At 39.6% G+C, this 15,795-nt stretch overlaps 2 protein-coding genes across 3 annotated transcripts in view; both read right to left on the bottom strand.

Moving 5' to 3' along the window:
• POLN (DNA polymerase nu) overlaps positions 1 to 5,112 on the bottom strand; it is an 87,439-nt gene extending 82,327 nt beyond the window's left edge. Inside the window, exons 1-3 of the mRNA XM_063158098.1 lie at positions 5,097 to 5,112; positions 4,837 to 4,971; positions 2,019 to 2,080 (exon numbers count right to left, since the gene is read on the bottom strand). Coding sequence (XP_063014168.1) covers positions 2,019 to 2,080; positions 4,837 to 4,971; positions 5,097 to 5,112 — 213 coding nt within the window. The remainder of the gene's footprint in view (positions 1 to 2,018; positions 2,081 to 4,836; positions 4,972 to 5,096) is intronic.
• Positions 5,113 to 6,472: 1,360 nt separating this feature from the next.
• HAUS3 (HAUS augmin like complex subunit 3) lies at positions 6,473 to 15,317 on the bottom strand. 2 transcript variants are annotated; one of them, XM_063157515.1, is made up of 7 exons: positions 15,085 to 15,317; positions 14,094 to 14,153; positions 13,912 to 13,962; positions 12,418 to 13,450; positions 10,953 to 11,389; positions 9,126 to 9,354; positions 6,473 to 7,805 (listed from the first exon to the last, which is right to left on the bottom strand). In XM_063157515.1, the coding sequence occupies exons 4-7, from the start codon at positions 13,330 to 13,332 to the stop codon at positions 7,539 to 7,541; spliced, it is 1,848 nt and encodes a 615-aa protein (XP_063013585.1). In that variant the 5' UTR covers positions 13,333 to 13,450; positions 13,912 to 13,962; positions 14,094 to 14,153; positions 15,085 to 15,317; the 3' UTR covers positions 6,473 to 7,538. The 2 variants fall into 2 exon arrangements, with proteins under 2 accessions (XP_063013585.1, XP_063013586.1); XM_063157516.1 differs by having other exon boundaries at positions 12,418 to 13,134; positions 15,085 to 15,315.
• Positions 15,318 to 15,795: the final 478 nt, after the last annotated feature.

Raw genomic sequence — 15,795 nt, 5'->3', positions numbered from 1 at the left:
TAGTATTCATTTCAAATCATCAATATTCTACTTCAAATAAATCCCTATACTACCTACAAATGTTCTGGATTTGGAGGGCAATTCCATATAATTTCTCTTAAAAGCTTCTATCCAAAATTCCATATAATTTCTTTTAAAAGCTTCTTCAATTTTATGTAGTTTTCTTGTTGAAAATTAATCATTACTTTTACCTATCTTTCAATGCTTCCAAAAGATTATAGCCTCTGTAAGAGCACCTGTCAGCAGGGAAGGTTTTGGACCTGATCTCACACAGATCAAATAAAAACAAATTTTTCTCATGAGTTCTCTAACTGTTCCACAAAACAGTTGTCTCCTAATTTTCAGTTAGAGCACCATGCCTAAGCTTAATATTCATCAACTCCACTGGAAAGTGACTGAAATCTCTCATAATTACTGTATTTTGGTCTCTTCTAGCCCAGTCTCATTCAGTTCATCTGCTGTCATTACCACTGCAAAAACTGAGAGCTCCTCCCTTCAAAGGAACCACCAGGTCCTGCTGGGCTCCCTCCAGTCCCCAGCAGAGTTTTCACTGATCAAAGGCTGCTGTCCACCTCAGTCCCATCTGTATTGATTGAGCAAGCCACAATGACAAAGCCAGTAAGTTTGGGGCTTTTTTATGGTTTCACAATATGCCTCAAACCAGTTCCCATATTCCCAAACCTTAGAAGTATAGAGTCAAGAGGTGAAAAAGGCTTATGAGTGCTTCAGATCATACTTCACAGGATCTACTCTACAGTAAAAGTACAATTACAAGGTAATTCTAACACTTTAAGTAAACAGGAAAAGGAAGCTAATTCAGCTTCTGCTACTACCAAAATGAATAGCACATGTTCCAAACGAAGACAAATTATTGGATTTTTGCAATGCTAACCAAAAGGTGGGCACTATAAAGTTACCAGAAGGGGAAAAATCCTGTCACAGAAGGGCCAAATATTTAAAAGCCATAGAAAGACAACTAATTCACTCAAGTGTATTCTCCAGACAAACTGCAATCATTTAACACAGCAGAATTTAAATTAGGACACTCTAGTAATTATAGAACCAGGAATAAGCAATTCTCTTTTAAAGATTCAAAAAATATAAACAAAGGAATTTAATTATCAAGTCAGAATAATACAGCAGGAACTACAATTAACCACAGAGAGGAACAGCAGCTTCTGTGAAGAACTGACCTTCTATTAGAAATAATGGCATGGCTGGAAGTAGAGAAAATGACTCCCAGGATGCAGTTTCATAATTTATGTCAATGTAGGAAGATCTCATTAGATGCAGCAAGTCAAAATTAGAGTGTCATCTTTACAAAAAGGGGTTCCACTCCTATCCATGTGCACCCACAGCTGCATGAGTGCCTGTGAGCCAGTGCAATTTGTAGGAAACTATCTCATTCCACTCAAGGCATCAGCTTTCTGCATCTTGAGCAACCTGAATGGAATTGAAGAGTGCAACATGCACCAGAGTCAGAGTAAGGAAGGCTGTGAAATTTGCAGCTGGGATTAGTAAGCAGCATCTGCAACTCATCAATCAACTCAATGGATTTTACAAGCAAAGCCTGAGCTGGGGCTGCCATAGTTACCTGTTCCCACTCCTGCACTGGCACTCACTCCCATGCACACCAAACCAAATTCAGAGAAATTATTAAACCCAAAATTAAGGGTTCCTAAGACAAAGTAATTTTTCATACAAATCAGCTCACTTTATAATTGTTAAGTAACAGGAGTCTAAGAACACTTCTAAACTCTGGTGGCTGTCTGTGGCAACCTCATTTCTGATCAATCTGTCATAAAAGATCAACTTCTTGTGAAAATGGAACAGAAGTTGGGCCCAGATTCTCAAAGGTAAATACAGACCGAGTGTAAAATAAGACAGCGGAAGTTACCTGAACTATGACTGTATAAAATCTAGCATGATAAAGCTTGTTATGAAAGAACCAATGTATAACTTCAAACCTCCTACAAAAAGACTGCTTTTATTAGTTTTCAATTTTACAAAATGCTTGCCTTTTCATTTCTCAGATGTGCATCCTTATCATCTAGTTTATTTTCCTTTGTCTTCTCTATACCTTTAAAAAAGAAGAAACAATTTACAATACAAATGAATCTGCAAGTAGCTCATATACCTTAGGTTTCATACAGGATTATATTACTGACACTTTACCAAACCTGAAAGAATTGTAAAAAAATTTCCCTTGACAACCATTTAACAAGTTAGTATCAGGTTAGTATTCATGCTTAAAAGGGCCCTGCAGGTTCCAAAATATGCATATGCAGAAGACTGCTCTGTCACCATTAAGAAAAAAAATTACTTAAAATTCACTACAAAGCAGAAAAACCTCTTCCATGGTATTCAGAGGAAGCATTACTATAATTCTGTAATTATGTGAATTTCCCTCTTCAAGGAAACACAACTCATTTTGTTCATAGTAAAGCAAGGGGTATGAGTACGAAGGAAAAAAAAATTTCCAAACTCTAGAAACTTCACACAGCTTAACTGTTTTCTTGGAATTCAGCAGCAGTATTCCACAAAACTTTTGTTCTATAAAGCATTATGTGAGTTTAGCACATCGTGTTTAACAAACTGACCATGTTTCACCTGCAGGGGATAATTTTTTCACATTGCTCATCTTGCAACAGAACAGGCATGGCAAGTGACACCATTAGGACATGCATTTTCTTTTCTGCCTTAATACTGGCCACAAGTCCCAAGAAGAAGAGAAGCAAGTGAAGGCTGGAAGGAAGGAGCCAGGGGTAACAGGCTAGCAGGAATTACCTCAGTGGGCACAGAAAGAGGATCAGGGGAAAAGAGGACTCCCCTCAAGTGCAGGTCTCCCCAGAGTTTGCAGTTAGGATTTCTTTATGTCTCAATTATCTTATTGCCCAGCCAAAAGACACCTCACAGGCAGAGTATGTGTTTTGTCTGCCCATACTGGGTACAACACCAAACTGCTGCTGTCAGCTATGAATTGGCATTACCAGCAGCAAGATACTCTCTGAAACAACAATGGTGTTCACAAATATCAAAAAAAGCAGAAGGTAACCTATTTTAATTTACTAGAACTGTTCTTAAAAACACTTGTTTGGGCAAATCAAGACCTTTGTCTACTGAAGAAAATAAGCTTATTTATCCATGTTGGTGTAAGTGTATAATCAGACATTGAGCTCCAGCTCAAACTTCTAACCTAAGCTGTTAGAACAGCCAAAATGGCACAGCTGTGTTTGTAGCTTCAAACATTTTACCTTTGTTTTCTCAACACTTTCTACAATGAAATAATAAATTAAGAATTATAGTATCTGAGTTTACATTCAGTGCTTATAATTGTTTTACAGTTAGACACTTTTCCTTGACAAATCCAATCCCCAGAGAAGATGATGAGGATTACATTTCTCTCCTCCAGCACCCAACAGTCGCTATGACAGGTACTGAAGAGATCTGCAACTTCCAGTTTCTGAATTATGGCAAAGTATCACCAGATGGCAGCAGAAACCCATCCCTGCCTCCAACTCCTCAAGGCTTGATGAAAAGATTGGAGCTCCACTGCCAGGATAACCACAGAATTTCACCAACTAGGTCAACAGTGCAGATATTTTTTCTATTTGAGCCCAATATTTACCTTCTAAAGACAAACCTTTTTTCCATTAAGTAGAGTTAAAAATTTAAAAATCTCTCTATGAAATACAGTTCAATGCAGTCTGAAACAGACCACTAACATCAGAGGTTTGCAGTTGTTTTTGGTTTTTTAAGAGAGGTAAACTTCTTTTTACAGACCCACACTAAAGCAATATGTATATGCATGTATGTATATATATATATAATGTATGTATGTGTAGGCAATGACAAGGTTGCAAGAGAAGTAAAATATCAAACTGAGGCTCAAAAGAAATCAAATTTTCTTTAAAATCATCTGGGTTTTGGTCCCAGATGTACCATATAATGTAGCATTTTAAAATTAACTCATCCCACATTTCTTTAAATGTGTATCAGTGATTTACACAGTGAACTATTACCTTTGTCACTGCTTCACCACCAGGCTCCACTGATCCAATACTTTACTGAAAGAGGAGCCTGAACCACAATTAATATACAACAGTGGCTGCAAAAAACACAATATACACAGGAATAAATATCAGATTTAAAGCCCATTGATCAAATATTCCAGGATTTAACTCTCAGGAGGAAACAGGCAATTGAAATTAAGCAAAACTCTTAACTTTCTATTTCTTTCCAGAGCCACAATTTGACTGCCTGTGATTTGCACAGAACTGAGAATAAAACCTGCACCTTGCAAAACCTCCTTAGTGCCCACAATATTCTGGAACTGCTGAGGTACTTGTAACATTGCCTAATTTGTTCTTTCACAGGGGCTTTTGTTCACTCTTCCCCCTAGAATTTCACAAGGAGCACAGTGCTAATGAATGTGTGTTTTAAGGACAGACAATGAGTCTGGAGAGCTCACAGGTCTCCTGTTAAGTTCCTAGTACCTCCAGTGATCTTTAAATATCTAGTCCAGAGCCAAGTTAATGTATGCATCTAATTTACAACACTAGTACTTAAGGAACAGTCTGAAATTCCCATATAATTCTGTACCACATAGGAGGAACAGAAAGAGAAAAAATTAAATTGGTGGTACCATTCCTTGCACTCACATAACATTACTGAATTTGAAAAGTCCCAGCAAGTCTCACAGTAACAGCTTAATTCCTTTTCTAAACCTGTAAACCTAAACATTTTCTTTTTCTCTATTTAAAATCAGGGACTAAAGGTTTGATACTGTTGTGTTTCAACTTTTCAACAGAAAAAATCAGGCTAAGTTTTACTCACTCTGGTTATTTTCTCTGTTAGTCTGAGCTTCTACAGGAATAGACTGCAAAGCTGTCATAATCCTCTGAGCAATATTAGATAAAGGCACTTTAGAAATCTCACATCCTATGTACTGCTCCATTTCTAAGGTTAAACCTAAACACAGAACACACAAATTATAAATCAATCAGGGCCATGAGTAATCCTCACTTACATTCTGTTGAAATTAAAAACAAAGTATAATGAACATGTTTAACCATTCATTCTCAGTGGAAAATTACATTTGCTGCCAGACATGCCTATCAGTACTGTATAGAAAGTAAAAATATAATAATGTATAAAAACAAACTTCTTTGAAATAGTGTTTTAATACTCCAACGAAAAAATCAGCAGTCCTAAGTAGAGCTAACTTGTACTGAAAGAAAATAAAATCTGACAAATAAAACAAGAAATATGTCTGAGATACTTTCCCCCTCCCAGCATCTTTAAAGTAGTCTGTATCTAGCACATGGATATATTTATTGTCACTAGTGCTTGGATTTTAACAGGAAAGACATAGTTAACTTTCAAGTAATTGCCAAAATTAAGCCAACACAAGATTAAAGAAACAAGCAATACTAACACAATATACAGCCATTAGTTATGCGCTGTTTCAGAAAATATTTGTCATAAAAGACCTCTACTTTTTAAAATTTTGTATAATTGATGCATTCAAATACTTCCATATATTAGCAACTTTAAAATAGCTACTATAGCTTGTTAATTTAAGGAACTGGTCAGTAACATTTATAGTCCCTACAAGCTTTGACCCCAGCTACTGTTGTTTTAACTGTTATCCTTTTCTGAAAAGGAGCTGGTTTTCTAGCTGACCTGTCCATATTCCATAAAACCTACAAAATGCTTGGGAGAATCCCTCCACACTCTGGAGAATCACAAGTAACAGTGTCCACACTTGTTGTTTTACAGTTAGACCAGAAGAACATGTAAAACTTGTCACAAACACAAGAGAAATGTGCAACACTTTAAAAAATACTTCAAGGATCCAAGCTGTACAAATCAATCACTCTAGCAAAACCTGCTGTTGACTCAATTATTCCTGCACAAGTGGGTGGCAGGAGTGCTGTTACTCTGGTCTTCTCCCACTAGACCCAGTGCATGAGCAGACTGTCAAACTTCACCATCAGCAAACAATTCCTCCGCCTACACAGAAATATTTTTCTTGGCTCAAGACCACAGGTACCTTGCAACTTCTAATACTTAAAAGTGCCAACATTTGCATCTAATTCAGAGGAACACCCATCACTCTGCATTAGCACTGGCTATATCCATCTAGTTCTAATGAGAAGCATGTGAAGGAAAGGGTGAGAGGTGGAATGGCTTTGTTTTCCCTGACGTTCCAGGAGTCAGAAGCACAATCCTTCCCTGCACTCAACTCCTCCTAACTTCTACGCCTAAGAGCAACACTTCTTCCCCACACAGGGTTAAAGTGTTCCCTGCCTTCCCAAGCTGGGAAGCAGCAGTCCCAGCCTCAGGGGCAGATCAAAATGAGAACCCATCACACTAAATACAAACAAGACACCATGCTTGAGAACAGGCCTAGAAAACTCACACAGATTCACCATAAATATTAACCACACTGAACTGAATTGATAGAGTTTGGCATTTAATAATATACACAAAGTATAGAGTTAAGCAGCATGAAATCCAGACATAAAGACACCCAACCAGTAAGTTAAAAAAAATTACACATTTAAAAATAAGTTCTAATCACATAGAAGTTAAAGGAGTGCCATCAAAAGAGTTTTAAGACTACTGTTATTGAATTTAAACAAATATACTAACCTTCATCAATATGTACAGTGCTTGAAAGCAAGCACAGCAGATCCCATCAAAATACAAAAGACTGGAAGTTATCATACTATAAAAGCCTATTTAGTTCCATTGGTACATTAGGAAGCTATATACAAATTTTATAAATGGGCTAACAATGTACATGGAAGCACAAGTATGAAAGCATCAGCACTCTGAATTGAAATGCCTATCATTATAAATTGTAAGGCAAACTCAGAAGTACAAAAGATAAATTTTAAATTCTTGTTCATTGCCAAGCCACAGTAAGTATAGACTGGTTTCAATGGAGAAGATAGGCCATAAGTTAAATTAAGAGATATTGGAATGGTCTTAAAACAGATGGTCTTGGTAGTTAAAACAGATTCTGGTACATATTCCAACACATTTCTAACAAAATCAAGTCTTCTTAGAAGAACTGTAGGGGAAACAATCATGAAATATCTGTTGCCTTTGAGAACTCTCCTCTTCACTATGAGCACATTACATCCTTGCTCCAAAATCTGGAATGCCTTCTCCACATTCATTTGGCAGCTCAAAAAGTTCTTAGCAAGCAAAAAGACTCAAGAGTTCACACTCCTATTGAAGCTATGCTGTGTGCAGCAGAAATGAGCACACAGGCCAGCAGAAGAGCAGCCTGAACATACTTCCCTCAAATAACCAACAATGATTCCATGTCCAAGAGTTCTGACAAAACTGAGGTTGAATTCAGGGGCAGAAGAAGCCATAGAGTAGCACACAGTCTCAGCTGGTAACAGTGGCAGTAAGATTCACTGCAGTGACAGGTGTCAGCCATGACAAGCTAATGCTTATCATTCCATAAACTCGTAGACAGTTTACATTAACATTTTCCTTCCTTAAGAGTACATTGCTGTTTAGACATTAAGAACTGCACTGGTTGTGAAATTCTCATTTTCCAGACCACTGGCTTTAGCCTGAGACTGCTGCTCAAGTCTCTCCACCATCTCTTTCAACTGCTCTTTATCTTTGAAAAAGTACACATACAAGTCTCTTTCCATCTGAAGCAGCTTATTGGACTCTAAAAAGCTTCTCTTTGACTTCAGATCAGCAAGCAGATCCTTGAGGAGATGATTTAGTTCTTCTAAACCCACTTCCAGTCCGTGAAACTGCTCAGTAAGTTCCTAACAAAAAACAGAAGACAAAAATTTATTACCTTTCTATTGTTAATATACTAGCTGAACTAAAAATATGAAAGATTTTTTGCTTTGGGAAGCCATTAATTTTTAATCAAAAAATAATAACAAAAAAATAGAAACAAAGATAATAAGGGATTCCATTCAATGTATATAATTTTTGAGCTCCATGTAACAGAACTCATATCATATTATGCCAATGTAATTCCATTTACTTGTGAACTAGATGAGTTAAGACCATAAAAATCTGAACCTGACCTAGAGACATGACTGAATGACATTTTCTATCAATTCCAAGTCTTCACTGCTAGTCAAGTCTTAAAAGGGAAGAACAAAGCACAACAAAAAAGCCAAATCAATCTTACAATTAAATCATTAAATACCAGCTAAACTTTCCCAGCTGGCATTCTTGTTATAGCTCAGTATAAGCAGACTAATCATCGACTTGCACACTATTCCCTTATTAAAGGAATTACTTTCCTTGAGAAACAGTAGCAGTAGAACAAAATGCCATATTTTAAGAAGTAACTTAAGTCAATAGGAAGGTATTTTATTAAATTATGTTCAATCTCTAAATACATACTGTTCCAATTACAGTCTCATTTTTAAATAAAAACTGTTCTATATGCTGTAAATTCATTTGACAGATGAATGTTAAATATATTTTTATGTAATTAACCAAGAAAGTATTATGTAACAGAAGATTTCCCTTGATGCATTTTTGAGATATCTACAACTATTTAAAAACCCTAACAAGGTGCATTTAACAAATCCTGTTCCCATTTAAAAGATGTTCTAAGCATAATACCTGAGAGCTGTGTAGCAGGATTGTCCTACTACAGCTGTCTTTTAAAATTCTGCCATTTTTATTTTGTCCAAATGACCCACCCATGGCCAGGCTTTTAAGGGGCCAAACCATACTATTGGGGTTTTAGAGGTAACAGGGCAGAGAGCCCACATAAAATGAAAAGCTATTTAAATGAGTTTTCCAGTGACACCCTACCCAGACAAAGGATCCCCCACACCACAGACTTACAGGAATACAGGACTGCACAAGCCTCTGAAAGAAATTCAGTTAGATACAACTGTTTGCTCAGAAACAAAAAAATTATTACCTGCCAGCATTTATAAAAATCCAGCATTAGCCAAGAACAATGTAAATGTTCAGCATCCATCATCATTATGTTAATAAATTTGTTGCTACTTAGTGGGGACAGTCTGCATGTCTAGAGCCTTCACACTACACTTTATCAGTAAAAGAACATGCCAAACAATGCAGTAATTTGAAAACAATCCTTAAGGGCTTACTGGACTCCGGAGCTGGAGCTGGTTTGTCCCACAATAGAGAGCAGCATGAAGGGCATCCACATCCCTCTCCAGGCTGGCCGAAAGGAGAGACTGCTCCTGAGCAGATGCTGCCAGCTGATCTTCTACTGTGGCACAGTCCTGCTTTAACTTCTGAGCCATCTGCTCCAGGCTTTTGTATGTCTTAAACAACTGCTGTTTTTTACTTCCTCCTTCCAGGAGCTGATACAGCCTGTAACAAGTGAAGTTAGACACACAAATATTTTAACATTCCTAAGCACTCTATCATCATTAGTTAAGAGAACATGTCTGTGTTGAGAATTCAAGGTAAGTTCTGCTGAGGGTGCTTTTACAACACTACTTTGTCTCCCACTGATTTCAGGATTCCATCTATATATAGCAGTGATTAATAGGAATCCAAAATATTTCAATATCAAATTAGCAGCAATGAAATATTAAAGTAACAGTTAGTAAGTACATCATGAATGCAAATAGAAGTTGACAGTGCTTTTGCCAACTATTTCCTGCCACTTCAAGAGCTGCAAAATAAGATGGATTTTTTTTAAGTGCTGAATGAAAGCAGACTTCAACAGCAAATGAGAAATAAGAACAATCTCTGTAACATTTTCAAGCTTACTGAAGTATTTCCTGTTTTCTATCTCTCTATGAAGAGACTGCTAAGAAATTCTCCAATTAGTTACAAGTCATGCAAAAGACAGAATTGCACACTACAGCAGAGTGTACCCTTACACTGCATCAGGAATGGGCTCAATAAGATTACAGACAAGTTTACACAGTCCAAGTGTTACTACCACCTCTGCATAACAAAATCTTCAGGAGCTGATGCCCGATATAAAATCACACTGGCTTTATTAAGAGAAGGGGCTATGTTTCAGAAGTAACTGAATGTCTTTCAAGTGTCTTCTGTTTACAAAGCCTATAGGGTTTTTAAATCTTTCAACTTGCCTGCCCTTCATCTAAAACAAAAAAAATAGCTAGAAGCATTCAGTGATTTGGAGACTTTATTATAAACCTGAACAAAAGTGTAACAAGCTAACACAAACACACAATAGGAGTAAAATTAATGCTGTCTAATTTTTCCAGTTATTTACTGTGCCTAACCACATCCAGCTATTACTTATCAAGTATTGAAAAAAAACCAAACACTTAAAGCACCATTGTAAAGAAGGAGGAAAAGTCTGACAGTAACACACCTATAATTATACAATATATCACATCAAAAGGTTTAGTCTTGATGGAAGAGCAGCACTGCACACACCCTTAACTGTATCACCTGAATTTTAAGGAGACTTAATTATTTAGATGGTGAAAAACCAGACTCCTACATGGGCACCAGGACATTCAAACCAGATGGCAAATCAAGCAGTAAAATCGAGCTGAACTCATGTCACAGTCCGGAGGAGTCATTCCTCTCTCCTACCACACGGGGGGTGGTTTTTGCCGGCCATGCACACAGCCTAGGAAATCACTGCTACTAACTTCTGTATCTCTAGAGTATCAGGAGGTCCTAGATAAGACAGGCCTGGGTCTAAACATTCTTCATGCTATGGATATTAATTAGGAATGCTTCAGCAATATTAAAAAGACTGATAATTGAACAGTTTTTCCTCAGGCAAACCTGCAAAGAATTTCAAAGGACAGGGAAGAAACAAGTTTCACATGTTGAAAGTTTCAGTTCTTGAAAATTCAAATTTCTAATTAGCTACAGCCAGTAAATAAGAACTCGGCAGCAGGCAAGGCTTCCCTTGCTGAGCCTTCATCTCCTCAGTATTATTTCAAAGCAAGTCCAACAGTGACTATAACACTTACCTGCAAGCCAAACCATCCTCTGGGCCAATAGTGCTCCTTGGCTTTGCCTGCTCACTCCGTTCAGCTATCACCTGTAGTCTCTGCTCTAACTTATCATTGCTTTGTTTCAGAGATTCCACCAAGTTCTCAAGCTGGCAGCTGAACTCCTGGTGCTCCTTCATCTCCATTTCACAGGCCAGCTGAATAAGTTCAAATGATGTTTTCTGTCTTATCAAATGCCTGCCTATTTTAGCTTGAATTGCAGCATAACAGTTCTGCCGAGCAATTTGGTGATTTAAGTATTCTTTCAGCACTGGTGCAGTCAGAAGCTGTGCTTTCTTCTTAAGAACGGGAAGCAGCTCTTCATTATTTACCTGAGCTATATCTTGTTTAATTGCTGAAATTTCAGCATTTAAACTAGATGGTTTAGCACCAATGTTTTCCTGTTGTCCAGTATCCTGCATAAAACAAAATATTTGTGAATTTCTTCATGGTTCTCGCCAAGCCACATCCCAAACATTTCTTCAGTTCATATAAAATTCATGTATTTATGTTACATTTAGCTACAAAATTAAATGAAAACTCCACAAGTAGTTTTACAGAATTTTACAAAATAATGCAAATACAGATGAACAAAGTAGATAATAAATATAATTTCTTTTTATCACAGGGTCAGGAAACAGTTTATTGTGTTAAAAACAAAAGAGCTGCATTTTACCTTGCACCTGTTTCAAGCATGCCTAACTGAAATCTCACAAGCAAACATAATTTTTTATATTCAGTCAGATATCAACACTGTTGGCAAAATCAATCTTTTCCAAATTACCCTAATCAATCAAGTCCTGTATACTAGTCATCCATAAATGAAAATATGCAAACTGACATGATGCCTCAAGTTATTCCATGCCTGGCATAAGCAAACACTTTTCCTTTTATTATGATTTCTTCACAAATTCCACTAACCACATCTGCCTGTCACTCACTCGTTGAAAGACTTCTGGAGCTTCAACTCTCAGATCCATTTATTTGGTACAAATACTCGAGTTGCCAGAGTGAGTGAACTAAAACTTTATAAGCTTATGCTAAGCAATATAGACAAGAATACATTTATCATATTGGCTCCCTGATACCACAAAACTGCAACCAAAGCTAAGATTCTGTTTAGTGTACAAAGAGCCAGTTCTAATTTGAAAATTCAAAGTTAAACTAATCTAGAAAGGTACTATAGATTCTAGGATTTTAAAGGTAGTAATGCTGAAAAGTAGAATTAAAGGTAGTCTACCACACTGAAGAACTTCTAACTATGGAAACTAAAGATATTTCACAAGAGCAGTTTTGTGAGCAAGACTAAAACTTCACAAAAGTGCAATTTCACTACATAAAAATGATTGAAAGAACAGTAACTCAGCAATTCCTTTCACTAGACCCAGTGGAACTGGCCTGTCTGTTTAAAACTCCAGCACCTTCTGTCACCTTTTTACCTTACCTTGCCCAAGGACTGCAGCAGGCTCTCTGCACACTTGATAGCTGAATTCAGGCCCTCCTCTTCAGCCTGCAGCTGAATGAGCTGGTTCTGAGCACAAATATATGCTGCCTGGAGCCTGGTTATCTCTTGCCTCTCTTCACACATTTCATTGGCCTCATCAAAAGGGACTTGCTTGATAAAATCTTCAAGCTGAAAGATGTCTTCATGTGAATTTTCAGCACATTTAGGCATACCTTCATAAAAAATCTTTTTTAAGTGTGAAGCGCGTGCTGCAGTGCTTTGTTCTTCCACAGACAAGTATCTGTCCAAAGAAATTTGGGAAAAAAACAGTGCATGTGCACCTGACCCTCGTTCTGAATCTGAAGCAGTGAAGAAAGAGGCAAATTCCTTCACTGCAGCTATAAGAGACTGCAGTTTATTGTCAAGCTTATTATTTGCTGCAGTAAACACTTCCAGTCCTTCTTTCCGTTCCTGCCGTGCTTCCTCCTGTCTGCCTTGGTATGTCCGTAACAAGTGTCTGTTTGTAGCAATCAGCTGCTGGAGCTTAGTATGCCGCTGAATTTGAAGGGTTTTTAACTTCTGAAGAGTCTGAAGTTCATCCTCTAATTTCTTCACTTCCTCCTCGTCCTCCTCTTGGCTGCTGTTCATTGAATCTGTGGCCTCCAAGGTTTTAAGGACTTCATCCAGTGCATTTCCTTCCAAAACATCCCTACCGTGCTGGAGAAGATTATCAAAATCTTGCAGTTTTTCTTCAGATATCACATTCTGCACATTTATGTTTCCACAAAACCACTCCAAAATTGATTTTTCTTCTGGAGACTCAAACATCCAGTCAAAATCTTCTCCATTAAGCTCATCAGCCTTTGGATATCCAATTTTTTTAACAGTTTCCACAAAATCCTTCCCATAGCTCATGATGAAAATATTTTTGTAAGTAGAAAAGATCCAAATACATGAAAAAATCTGAGGTATTATTCCAGCTTTAATTTTTTTGCCATTTAAAATGAATATTCAGTATTTTAATAAAAAGAGTCTGTACAGGAAAAAGGAAGTGTCAGATCACAAAAAAAAACAACCAAAACCAAACCAAAAAACCTTGAAGGCAGTTTTGGATTAAAGTGGCTATTCAGAGACTTGACATCAATTTTAATTTCAGATATCTTAATATATTTTGTTGGTCAAATCAGGACATATTTTTGTATCAATTACACCCCAGATCATTGCAAGCAGCTATGTTTTTCCTTAATTCACATAAGCTTATTATAGAAACAGTAGAGTATCATTAATTTAAAAGCAACAGGTATTAATACTGAGCAATTCATTGGCCTGCAAAAGTGATTTTACTTACATGGTTTTCTGCATATTCATTAAAAAAAAACACCCACAATTATTTTAACTATTCCAAAATGACCAGGGTTTTCAGTTTGTTCTAAAAACAAAACTACAGTGATGTCACACAGCATTTCAAGATCTTGGCTATAAGGGTTTTTTTACCTCAACAGCAAGCAGAATCTTGTCTTCTAAAACTTTGTTTTAAAGTTTCCTCTGAAAATGGAACAAGAAATGCTTTAATATATAAATACCTCAACATAAAACTGCAGATTTTTTTATCAATTATAAAAAATTTAAATTAAAATAAGTGTAAAAATACCCTTGTGAAAACGGTCACAACTTACATGAAAAGGAAGTTTGCGGCTTTTCTGTTTCCTAGCAGACAAGTACTCAGCTTTGGAATCCTAAAGTGTGTAACAGACAGCAAAGGATACGGGATAAGTTATCAACAGCCAGGAGGCCTTGCCTGCAATACTCCAGGAACACTAAGGGACTTTTTTTAGTTTGATACTACCTAATACTTTGTTTCTAAAATATACATTGCCCCTGAGAAGCCCACTCTGCCAGCCTGGAGAGCTGAACAAGTAAAGCCATTCCTCTAAAACTCCCCATGTGTCTGACTTAGCTCAGAGACCGCAGATGACACAGAATGTTGCGAGAATTCCGTACCGCAGGGCAGCGCCCCAAGCGTCCTCTGCCCTCCGTGCTTAAAAGGGCTGTCCTCAAAACTCATAAATATGCTGCCAAGTGGATGCTGCCACAATCTTTTCAGTGGAGCCCACTGACAAGGAGTAATGGCTGTAAACTAAAACACAAGGAGTTTGACTTTAACACGAGTTCGGACTTTACGTTGAGGGTGGCAGGGCACTGCAACAGGCTGCCTGGAGAGGTCGTGAAATCTCCCTCCCTGGAGACATTCCAAAACAACGTGGGCGCGTTCCTGGGTAACCTGCTCCAGGTGACCCTGCAGCAGGGCTGGACTGGGTGGTCTCCAAAGGTCCCTTTCAACCTTACCGATTCTGTGATTCTGTGCAAGGGCGGACCCCCACACAGTCCTGAGAGCGGCACGCTGGGCCACTGCGGCACTGCCAGCGCCATCAAACACCACAAACAAGAGCTCGGGAGCCCTGAGGGAGCCCCCGCGATGCCCGGCCCCGCGCGGGCCGCACAAGCGGAGCCCTCAGGGCCACGTCCCGCCCCGGGGCAGCCGCGGCCTCCGGCCACGCAGGGACCCCGGCCGGGGGGGAGGTCGGAGGGGAGCGGGGGCGCGTGGCGGCGGCTGATCCCGCCCCGCCGGCAGCGAGTCCCGAGCCCGCAGCACCGCTCCATACTCACCCCGGAGCTCTGCTCCGCCGCAGCGGCGGCTCGAGGGGAGGGGAGCGAAATGTCGGGAAAGCTGAAGGGAGCCTCAGGGAGGGCGAAGGGAAAGCAGCGGGAAGGCGGAGGGGAGGCTAAGGGAGGGCTGGAAGGAGGCTCAGGGAGGGTGAGGGGCGGCGGCGGGAAGGCCGAGGGAGGGGTGGGAGAAGACGCGGGAAGGCTGAGGGGAGGTTCAGGGAAGCGCCCGCAGCTCGAACCGCCCGCCGCGCGCGCGGCGTTCCCGCCCCGCTGCCCCCACCGCGCTTGCGCGCGCCCCCACTCCGCCCACGGGGCCTCCCGCGCACGCGCGCAGCTTTCCGCCTCGCGCGCGGCCAGCTCACGGTGACGTCATGTGGGCGGGGCTCCAACGGCCGGGCCGTGCTTCCCTTCAGGGCGCTCGGCTGGGGCGGGAGCGCTCGGTCCGGTCCCTCAGCCCCCTCGGGCCCGGCCCTTCCGCTCTCCGCGGCCCTTGCTCGCTGATTTCCCTGCCCAGCACACGGAAACGGGAGGATGGGGCAGACCTGAGCGCAATTGATGTCGTCCAGCTTTGACCGCTGTGCCCTTCAGCTTCCTTGAAGCCCAGACGTGGCTAGCGGCGGGCACTTCAGCATCCGTACCCAGTGTTGCTGTGTTGCTGGTTTTCACCCCTGCGTAGCTCATGGTAATTCATGGGCTTAGTGTCCCTGGGTT

The sequence above is a fragment of the Melospiza melodia genome, chromosome 5 (assembly GCF_035770615.1).
Source record: "Melospiza melodia melodia isolate bMelMel2 chromosome 5, bMelMel2.pri, whole genome shotgun sequence".
NCBI classification, from domain to species: Eukaryota; Metazoa; Chordata; class Aves; order Passeriformes; family Passerellidae; genus Melospiza; species Melospiza melodia.
The sequence above is the reverse complement of the archived record's forward strand: the minus strand, read 5'-3'. Positions and strand labels throughout refer to the sequence as shown.

Excerpts from the sequence above, each read along its gene's own strand:
- HAUS3 (XM_063157515.1), bottom strand. The coding sequence starts at position 13,332 with ATGAGCTATGGGAAGGATTTTGTGGAAACTGTTAAAAAAATTGGATAT. Across the intron at positions 9,355-10,952 it reads GAGGATGGTTTGGCTTGCAG|GCTGTATCAGCTCCTGGAAG; the intron begins GTAAGTGTTATA and ends CACTTGTTACAG. Across the intron at positions 7,806-9,125 it reads AGCTCCAGCTCCGGAGTCCA|GAACTTACTGAGCAGTTTCA; the intron begins GTAAGCCCTTAA and ends GTTTTTTGTTAG.